This window comes from Musa acuminata, chromosome BXJ3-7, assembly GCF_036884655.1.
Source record: "Musa acuminata AAA Group cultivar baxijiao chromosome BXJ3-7, Cavendish_Baxijiao_AAA, whole genome shotgun sequence".
Classification (NCBI taxonomy): domain Eukaryota; kingdom Viridiplantae; phylum Streptophyta; class Magnoliopsida; order Zingiberales; family Musaceae; genus Musa; species Musa acuminata.
Genome location: NC_088355.1, coordinates 41,701,865 through 41,712,579, shown reverse-complemented (window position 1 = coordinate 41,712,579; position 10,715 = coordinate 41,701,865). Strand labels below are relative to the sequence as shown.

The window sequence follows — 10,715 nt, the reverse complement described above, 5'->3', positions numbered from 1 at the left end:
CGACAGAGAGCTGCTCTTCCTCAGCAAACTCGCGCTGAAAGAGGTTATGGGTAGAGAAATTTCATGACGTAATCGAAGAAGGGAAGAGAGGAGAGGGTATCGCCATTGATGGAGGGAGTAAACGTTGAGTTTTTGAGTGGTGACGTACCGAACTGTCAGGATAAACTTTTAAACAAGATATTTGATGTAATGCTTATGTATGTTTGTGTCTTTTGGTATGTTCATGCTTTGTATTTGTATAGCATGTAGAGAGACGGTCGAAGGCTTAATAGTCCCATTTTAGTTAGGTTTGTGATCGTTTTAGGCTATAGATAAAGGTTCTGTCATGTGGACACGTACGAGAGATTTTCGATCTATAATAGACCATTTTACCCTTTGTTGTGCAATTGTTCAGAGCTTGTAAAGTCTGTTTGTAATTTGCATTGTCTATGAAGTGTTTTCGGAGATGTTTGCTTGTGGATCCCGAGTGAGACGTTTTCTCTATTTGTTCTCTCTTTTGTGGGTCCTAAAGGACCATGGGAGGTTTCGGGGAGGTTGACCTTTGTGGACGGACACATAAGGGTGCTGCACGACATAGGCAAAACCAGTTAAGTCCATGACAGAACGGTACTACGTGCGTTTCCTTAAAATACGTACTTGTTTGATCAAATGCATGACTGAAACAAGAAGCGAATTAACGCCCACCTCACGCAGTTACGGAGAAGATGGGAATTGAGGGTAAATACTGTCATCTTTTACCAGTGTTAACTTACTAAATAGATTCCTCTGCTTCGGAATCTGCAATATGCCCTTCTTTATATCGGTCGCTCACGACAGATTAATTAAGCCAGTAGTAATATGGACACGCACAACGCACTACTCTTTAGTGGTTTTGCCTGCAATCCACGGAGCGTGACGTGCTCTCTTCCCCACGCCCACGCTCACGCTCCCTGGTTTTTAATTCCCGGTCTCTCAGCGTACTATAGTAAATGGAGGGAGGGAAGGGAGCGTGGGAGGCAGTCATGGCGGGTTTCCCGGTGCCGCCTTAAAATCTGTGGCGGTGGTGACGAAAGGAACTCCCTGCTCCGGTTCCCTTCAGCCCCTGTTCTCCCCTGTCCCAACAATTATGGGCTCCTCTGTTATTTAAGGGCCTGTTTGCGAGCCCCTTCTTTGCGTAGCTTACAGGCACGCGGCAGATATCATTGTGGTGCGGAAGAATCCTGTGGAAAGATGGGATCTTTGCGCTTCTTTGCTCTGGTTTTCGTGGCTGGAGCAGCGGTTGCGTTCTTTTCCTCCAGCAATAGAGTCGCCATTGCTGCAGGTTATGCCTCGACTGTGCCTGCAAAGGGTGGAGGTGTCATGGCGATCATCACCAACAAGAAATTGAAGGTACCATCACTGGTGTTTTACAGGCATAGCAGAATGCCTTCTCCCTGATCAAATGGTACTAACGAGCATGCATTCTTCTCAGGACGACAGCTTCGACATCAGCGCCATGAGAAATGGAAGGGATTTAGCAGGTGCAAATGTGGAGGATTACTTCCCATTCGATACAGTGCCAAGCTCGAAAGCCGCCATCAAATCCTGACCAATCGAACACGGTACTCCTCGCATGCCATGTATCCCCCGGCCAACGCCACCAAGCCAACCCAAGCATGGATCATCTCTCTCAGCAGCTCTGCTTCGTCTATCACTTATCAGATCTGTAGGTGTACTGTTAATTACTAAGTTTCTGGTGTTGTAAGACTCATCAGGATAAACCAAGTACGGCAAGCTACTACGACTCTCTTGTACGATGGTGAAACAAAGACTATGCATGTAGTTGTATAATATCCATGCTCGGTTTGATGTTTTTATCCGGAAGATATGATCTTCTGCAACTATTCGTTGCAACACATTGGGGAAGACGACGCTCCTTGGTTCGTCCCGATAAGATCCCTACGTCTTGTTCTTCAAGTCTTCAAATGACAACGGTTAAACCGGACGTTTGCTCTCAAAAGCAGATCAGTAAAACATGTCAGAATAATCTTAGAACTGTGAATTGATTGAGACATCATACCTTTCGCCTTTATGTCAAGAAATAGACCGAGCCTACTCAGGCAGGGAGAGATGTCTTGGAAGAAAATGAAGGAGATTACGATGAACCTCCATTGTTAATGCACAAGCTTGAATCTTCTCCATGCTATCGCACTATCATATTGACATGATTATATTACATGTCACTTTACCTCACTTTGTACTGCATTTTGTCAACATAGGCAATCAATTAAGAGCTAGGTTTCTGTGAACAGATCTTGAAGCAGCAAGCTAATGATAGGTTTAACTGTTTTCCTTTCCCTGTTCGCAAGATCAATCATTCTAATCGCTTTCTGTTCTTCTTTTTTTCTTTTTTCTTTCTTTCTTTTTTGCTGTAATTTATTTACCAAACTTTCATGTTTGTGTTGGAAATCTCTCGAGTCATATTTCCACAAGTCCAATGTTTGTGTTTCTTTGGCCATTATGACTGGAGTTAAAGAAAGTCTTGTCTTCTTTGGCCACCATGACATTGTATGAGGTTTCGCAACTGCAGTCAGCATGACATGAACTGCTTCCTACACGCAAAGTTCTTTGGATCCAAACTGATGTCTTCAGAAGGTTGATGTCTCTTTGGTGCCTTAATGGAAAGTGTTGGGGGAACACAGAGGTCAGAGCTTCGACAAAAGTGAGATTCCCTGCAGTGTAAAGGCTTTCACTTTGGTGCTGCATGCAGACCCACAAGGATTTCTCGTGATTAAAGGATGGAGATGAGAAAAGTGGATGAACTGTGCCTCTCTGTAAAATATAAAGACAATGGACCCCAAAAGCTTGGTGGTGGAATGTTCACAAAGGGGACCAGATCTCATTGAACTTTACTGTCTTTATAGCTAAGCTTGAAATGTTGATGTACAGGTAGAGGTGACGAACTGCAAATTTTGGTCTTTCAATGTCTACACCAGTTTGGTACTGATGATCTGAGTCTCCTTATAAATTATTGTCTGATAGCTTCTCTCTCTCTCTCTCTCTCATGTTCTGCTACTCTAACAATAAATCTTTCTGCTTGTACTTTTCCCTTGGATATGATGCAAAATTTCTTGATCTTTGAAAGCTTAGATACTCGGGGAAGGACTACTTTCTGATGTTAACCAAGAACAGTTGTTTTGTTCTCTAGCATCTGAATCCATCTTTCTTTCTGAGTTAGCATGCGTTTTCTTAGAATCAATGTCCCGAGGACAAAGAATCTTTATATAAAAAAATTAAAAATTAAAATTTGATTATTTCATAAACATTATTTATATTTTTGAGTTTCGATATGAGAAATAAAATATGAGAAATATTTTGGATGCCATCGGAAGAGAACGTTTTTTAGGAAGTCGAGAAAAAGAATATAAATTTTTTAAATTTATTATGATAATATGTATAAAGAGATTTACGTAAAAAAAAATGATAATTCAAAGCAAGGTATGCAATACCAGTGTTTCGAGGTTGGCTTGGTACGGTACAGTACCGACGTACCAAGCGGTACACTAGGGTGTACCGAACGATACACCAGCACTGTAGCACTGCTACAATGTATATTGTAGCACTATAGCATAATCCGTCCGGTAGCAGGAGGTCCGCATACCAATAGTTTATCGGATCGATACGTACCGCTCGTATCGGACGGTATGATTCGGTATGACATACCGAATCATATTAAATTAATAATATTTTTTAATATTTGACAAGACCAAAGTCGACCATGCATGTGCATCTGTCATACGTAGTTAAAGTTGTGTTGAGACACTCATTGGCCGGTAAGGGAGGACGGAGAACCGCCCGTGGGCTCTGATGAGCACAATGACAACGTGTGAGAGGTCGGTAGTGCCCCACCCCACCCCACCCCCGCCCCCCTCCTCCCCCCCACCCACCCACCCCACACACGGGGGGGGGTGGGAAGGGAGACCGGAAAGCTGACTCGAAGCCTAACCTAACAATAATTCTATTATGTTGTTCATTCACCTCACGAAGCCACTATACCATATACATATATAGCTAAAATGTCCTCTTTGACACTGATGGCTCACCACACCATATGTCCCCAGGAAGATACATACTGCAAACCCCCACCCCCCCCCCCCCCCACGTAGATCAACATCTTCCTTCCTTCCCTTCGATATCGTTGCGGAAGAAGGTACAGTTTGGGAGTCCGTGGAAGAAGAAAAGACAAAAGTTGTCCAAGGGCTCAGCATGGTAAGAGCTTTACCTGCATTTGCAAGCTGAGCATGCTGAGAGGAATGCACACCTAATCCTGCCTAAACCATTAATGATGACCACCAAAATAAGGATCCGATAAGGGACATGAGCCGGACTCATCAACTAATATTTCCTTCTTGACCACCTCGACCCCACACAGTTCCTAAAACCGAGAAGAAGTGCAGAGAAAGGAGAGAGATCCCTTTGCTGGAAACTACCCCATCATCATGTATTTTGTTCTTAATACATCACATCATTTATATGGTTGTTCGACAGGCGTAACTTAAGATGTTGAGGGATTGGATGCTCCTCTGCCCCCACCCATTTGTTCTCTCTTTGTGCCACTATTTATTGCATTTCATGTGTTAGCTCACTGTTGGCAAACTCCAGTTTACAATCTCAATTATATTATACACTCCCACTCTTATCTTAGCAAGGGAGCAAACACCCCACTAAAATACAAATAAAGAAAGCTTGGGGATATAATGTGTGTGTGTGTGTGAGAGAGAGAGAGAGAGAGAGAGAGAGATGAGAAGAGAGGGGGAAAGAATCTAAACCTCCACCTGCTCTGAGATGCAAAGCCTTTCTCTTTGCTTCCCACTCTCTTCTTCTGCTTCCAATTCTTCTAATTCTCCTCCTTCAAGGAGTGTAGAAGAGGTCTGGGGTCTGGTGCTCCGCCTGGCGATGTGACCGCTAACTGCCTTTCCCGCTACCGGCTGTCGTAGTTCGAGAAGAAAGTCGGAGATCGAGATAGGTCGCCGGGATCTCGAACTAGATCGATGGTGGCCGCCACCGCAGCCACGACCGTCGCCGCCGGGTCCAGGAAATCTCCGAATCCCCACAAGAACGCTTCTGCCCCGCCGCATAGCGACGGTCTCCGTAACCCTCATCCCCGGATGCTGATCCCCTCCGAGAAGGACAATGCCGCCACCGGCGCAGGACGAGCTCGCACCAAGAAGGTCAATTCTCGGTTCCTCCCCTCTTATAGCTGCCCCTCGTCCTCTACGGCCACTTCGTGTTCTACCGCCACTACCTTCTCTTCTTCGAGCTCTCAGCGCTTCCCGTCGCCGTTCGTGACCCCCCGGCCATCGACGCCGCCGGCCTTGCCCCAGTGTGCGGCCCAGAAGCGATCGCACTCCGTCGGTCGGGTTCGGCCTTCCACGACTGTCGCCCGTCCCTGCCCGACTCCGGCCGAGCCCTCCGCTGCCACCCGTGCCTTCTGCATGACCCGGAGCCTCTCGGTCTCCTTCCAGGGGGAATCCTTCTTCTACCGGATCAGCCGACCCAAGCCCGCCTCCCCCACGTCCGAGCGGCGGAGACACGGTGCCACTTGTGCCCCTCTGGCGAAGGCTGGTGATCATTTAGAGAATTCGAGGCCCTCAGACAGCCACCACCTGTGGCCCGCTTCGAGAGCTCCGCCGTCCAACCCGTTGACGAGGAGCTTGAATTGTTCCTCTGAGAAGAAAGAACCCATTTTGGCCACCGTCAGGTTACTCGAGCAGTCTATGATGTTTGATGATACTACGAGGAGGGCTTCGTTTGACCAGGGTGATCTCTCAGCTTCGTCCGATACCGATAGTGTGTCTTCTGGTAGTAATTCTGGGACGCCAGAATTCAGTGTGCTCCCACGAGCAAAGGTGACTCCGCGTGGGATCAGTGTGCCGGCAAGATTTTGGGAGGAGACGAACAACCGGTTGTATCGGCATCCTGAGCCTTGCTCCCCTTCATCTTCACCGGACGCAAGGCCCGTGGTACAACCAAAGCTGGGAACGGTAAAGAAATTGTCGGTGGATAACCCTTTGTCTTGTTCGAGGCCAGCTTCTCTGCACCATGGAACCATGGCACCTTCTTCTCTTAGCAAGCCTATAACTTCACCATCGAGGGGTATGGCTAGTCCATTGCGGACAAGGAGTAATGCATTATTGAACAGCTCACCATTTGGTCAGCCGGGCAATGCCCCTTCAATTATAAGCTTTTCTACTGAAGTGCGGAGGGCAAAGAAAGGGGAGAATCGGATTGAGGAAGCTCACTTGTTGAGGTTGCTTGATAACCGGCATTTGCAATGGCGATGTGTTAATGCCAGGGCCTATTCTGCACTGCTAATGCAGAAACTAGCTGTAGAGGTAATGTTGATGTTAATTTTCTTCTTCAATTTAGTGCTTGTTATATATGCGATAGTTTGTGATCAAGTTCCTATTTGTGCTGACTACCCCAGCATAACATGATCATACATGTCGTACATGTAAATTGGTTATTCTGTCAAGTAGTTTGCTTTGGCATAAGAGTAGGTTCTCTAATTCCTTTCGGCACAAAACTTTTGTTTCTTTTTCAGTCTTTCATTCCTTACCAAATAACTATAGCTTTCATTTCATGTTCTTGAATTAAAAAGACCAAACTTGTAAGTATTTTCTTTTCCTTATTTTCCGCTTCATATAATGATCAGCATATGATCAATTATTCCTGTTGTGCACTTGTACTACACTTGTAATATTACTGTACTGAAAATATGATGAAACTTTAGAACTTTATTGTGTCCTTGGTTGTGAGTTGAAATTGTCCTAATGATCTTCTTCTCTTCTCAGATACTACTGTTTGATTTGACTTTCGTGATTTATATATTCTGTGAAATCATTTGTTTCCGATAGCTCAGAATAAGGCAATTACTAGTGTCCTTTGGAACCAAAGAAAATATGGTGCATTAAAATAATGGAAAAAAATGATTGCAGAATATTTGATTTACTGTTAAAGAAGAAGAAGAAAAGACTATAGAAGATGTTGCTCATGAAAAGAAAAAGAACATTAAAAAGCGACTAATTGTTGTGTTGTATATAGTTTTCCGATAACCCTGCAGTTTAAAGAAACATTTAAAAGGATGTGTATACAAGTACTATCATGCTTTAAGGATCAAAATGTTGGACTGTTTAGAAACTACATATATTGAAGGTTAGTCTAGTACACATTGTTGGAATGGATGACTACTGTTACAAGAAAAGATGGATCGTCTCATATAAGCCAGATGGAGCTTTAGTTGTCTTTTTTCTTGCTATTATTTTTGCTAAATGTTTCAGTTATGCTTTCAGTTAAATCATCCTTTTCATCTATTGTTTTGCCTTCAGTTACATCATCCTTAATTTGATGTTTTTGCTCATGAATTTTGTCCTGAATGTTATAGTTATGCTTTCATTCAAGTCTAAAATTGTGGTTAACTAATGCTTTTTGTTTCATCTATCTCAATGAAATTTATATGGTGCTTTAATAGCTAAAGTTTTCATTTGATCTTTACAGAAGAAACTGTATGATGCATGGATAACTACCTCAAAGTTGCGTGAGTCCATCACTATTAAAAGGATCAAGCTACAACTTTTGACACAAAATTTAAAGCTAACTTCCATTCTTAAGGGGCAAGTAAGCCTTTGTTTCCCGATGGTCTCTTTGTTTGATTATCTGTCTGTGAAAGTCTTTGTTAACCTATCTTTTAGTTTTAGTTTAGTTCAGTGCTTCTTCTCTCCCTCATATTTATGTAAGTATATTTGGAAATTTTGATCAATCAGTGTATGTTCGATGAAAATTTGAAGTAATCGTAAATGTGGCTCTTTGCTCAAGATGCCAACCACCCACCATATTCCTAGTTGGGAAGCCTTGGATAACAAAGAAACCAAAATGTTTTTTTGGAAGATTTTACACAATTCTCTTGTTGTTTATGCAGAGTAGTTTCATAAAACCAAAGTGCCAAGTTGAAACTCTCCAGGATTCCTCTAGCCTCCAAAAGTGTTATGGAGGAGAGGAACAGACAATCATATGATAAGTGGAATAAAATCATCTCTTTGTCATCAATAAGTAGCCATGGAGACAGAAATCATATCATTCCTCTTATGGTTCAACCAAAAACTACAAGTGAAATATCTTGAGAGAAAATATTCGAGTGGCAATGGTGAAATCTAATGGACACAATTTGCTAGGTTCGACAATACATTCTTGACATGTTTCTGCCTAACAAATTGACAATGAATAGTGAATTACTTAAGAGTTAGTGTCAAGTTTTTCAAAACTTGATGAATCCTAAAAATGGTCAATTCAAATCAAGAGTTGTTTGGGTCCATCCTGATACCCTTGAACTTATAAGAGAGAATCGCAACTCAAGTCTTCATTAGAATCAGTTAGGTTGCTTATTGACCCAAGCTAGTCATGATCAATGTCAAATGATACCACTACTCCTGTCCAATTCTCTGTTAAACTTATAAATCCCAGTTTATGCAGATGAACTTTTGCCAATTTGATTGATCTGGTTAATTTTAGCTGATTACATGTCCTTGTTGAAACCAGCCATTTGTTATACATTTAGTTGTTTATGAGCATCAGATTTGAATTTCTACAACTTCGTTAGTGCAGATGGCCTCTTTGGATGAATGGTCTGTCATGGAGAAAGATCATTCAAGCTCATTATGCGGATCTATTGAAGCATTAAATGCTAGCACACTCCGTCTTCCTGTTGTTAGTGGAGCCAAGGTTAGTATCCTCTGATTCTTCATTTCAATGAATGAACTCGGTGATATCAGTCCAAACTTTGAGAAATAACATGGTTTGCTTATTTCACAGGCAGACATCTTGGAAGTTAAAGATGCTGTTGGTTCAACAGTCGATATGATGCAGGCAATGGGATCCTCAATATTCTCTCTACTATCAAAGGTGACTGCCTATACAAAATCATCTTGTCAAGTGGTAGTCTTTTCTTCCATCATTGCTTTAGATGCTTTGGAGTATATAAAACTGGTGCATATTTCAAATTCTCTGTCAGCCTTTTGCATAAGGAACAAAAATTATTGATTAAGAGGAATGATAAAAATAGAAACCAAAATGACTCAATTGTAGAAATAGGCACAAACAGCTCCAATACAAAGCGGTTGAGGGTTCAAAAACATGCAGCTTAAAAGTTATTTCGTTCCACGTCATATTTCTAGCAACAAATGGAGATTCTTTGCAGAAAACCTGTGTCCTGATAATTCATTGACATGTTCGAAGGAAAATTTCTTCGTCACATACCAGCTAATTGGTTCATTCCGATGAGTTTTCTCCGAGAACAACCTACCTCATGTCATCTACATGATTCCAAGTGTTTGATCTGTCCTTTAACACAGATTACTGTATCTGATCATAGGACATAGGTTAATGCCATAAGATTTTTTTCTTACCTGATTTCCGTATGCATATACATTTGTACAGGTAGAAGGAATGAGTACCTTGGTATCTAACATAACTAAAGTGGTTGCCCAAGAACGAGCACTACTTGAACGATCTAGAGATCTCCTATCCACAGTAGCAGCTATGGATGTAAGTCTCACTTCTGCAGCCATTTCCTTTTTCCTTATTCCAGGTATCATCCAGTAATTTCTTAACACAAACTGATGAACCAGGTAAAACAATGTAGCCTGCAAGGGCATCTGATACAACTAAAACGAGGAGCCCACCTGATCTAAACACAGAGAAGATTCTCTTGCTAAATTTGTGGTCACTAACATCACAACAAACTCTTCTTTTTCTAACTGGAGGATTGCGAAAGGAAATAAAGCATGAAGTATTGGTTTGCTCTGCTGGAAAGCTAATGGCCTAATACTACCTATATGGCCTGGGGGGTGGTTGATTTGTGTATCTTCTTTTCGGTTCTTTTGATCTCTTTTGGTGTATGTGTATCATCATAGCGATGGCCTTTTTTTTCTTTTCTTTTCTTGCAAGAATTGGCTTGCCTGTATACCTGAATGTTGTTCGACTCATACTAAATCAAAGGAAAAGTTTATGTACATATATGATGATGCTATCATACTTGTTAGAGCTGCCCCAGGAATTTTATCAAAGGTAATTTGGTAATAAATAATAATAATAAACCAGAATGATAAAAGAGACAAGAAAATCAAATTTACGTGGTTCGATCAATTAATCTATATTCACGGACGAAGGAGGAGCAAATCACCATTGTAAAAAAGGGACTATTACAAATGCATTAGGAAGATATTCCTAGGTCATAAAACATTCGAAAATATTAAACAAAAAAAACTCAAACTATAAGCCTAAACTATTTAACTGAGTGTGGACTTAAACCCAAAACAAACACTTATGAATCTAGTAAAGTGATTTGGGGTCGATGGGGATTAATTTCCAATCTATCTCGAGTTGAGATATGGGAAAATTAAGATATTCGAACAGAAAAGTTAGATTATGTGATCCTATCTAATTAGGTAAGATGTATCGTGAATATGATTGAATTCTGATTACGATTATCGACCAATAGAAAGAAATTTTAATTTTGATAGGATTTCTTACGAGATGATCATGATGAGAGGAACTCCTTTAATTATTTATTTTAAATCTTTTGCTCTCACCTATAAAGGGCTTGACCTCTTAGAAATTCAATACGAATAATTAAATATATGAATATACAGATAAATAAGGATCCGTGGATATGTAATGTGATTGAGAGATTACATATCTTC

General features: G+C 41.5%; 1 protein-coding gene and 1 long non-coding RNA gene across 4 annotated transcripts; both read left to right on the top strand.

Moving 5' to 3' along the window:
- The first annotated feature begins 880 nt into the window (after nt 1–880).
- On the top strand, nt 881–1,772 carry LOC135642618 (uncharacterized). The gene is made up of 2 exons (XR_010498013.1): nt 881–1,368; nt 1,451–1,772. It is a non-coding gene; the product is annotated as an uncharacterized LOC135642618 (long non-coding RNA).
- Nucleotides 1,773–4,712: 2,940 nt separating this feature from the next.
- Nucleotides 4,713–10,027, top strand: LOC103992890 (QWRF motif-containing protein 2-like). 3 transcript variants are annotated; one of them, XM_065159650.1, is made up of 7 exons: nt 4,713–5,189; nt 5,286–6,353; nt 7,516–7,635; nt 8,620–8,736; nt 8,827–8,916; nt 9,451–9,558; nt 9,642–10,027. In XM_065159650.1, the coding sequence occupies exons 1-7, from the start codon at nt 5,010–5,012 to the stop codon at nt 9,702–9,704; spliced, it is 1,746 nt and encodes a 581-aa protein (XP_065015722.1). In that variant the 5' UTR covers nt 4,713–5,009; the 3' UTR covers nt 9,705–10,027. The 3 variants fall into 3 exon arrangements, with proteins under 3 accessions (XP_065015722.1, XP_065015723.1, XP_065015721.1); XM_065159649.1 differs by having other exon boundaries at nt 4,714–6,353; XM_065159651.1 differs by lacking the exon at nt 7,516–7,635 and having other exon boundaries at nt 4,713–6,353.
- The last annotated feature ends 688 nt before the right edge of the window (nt 10,028–10,715 follow it).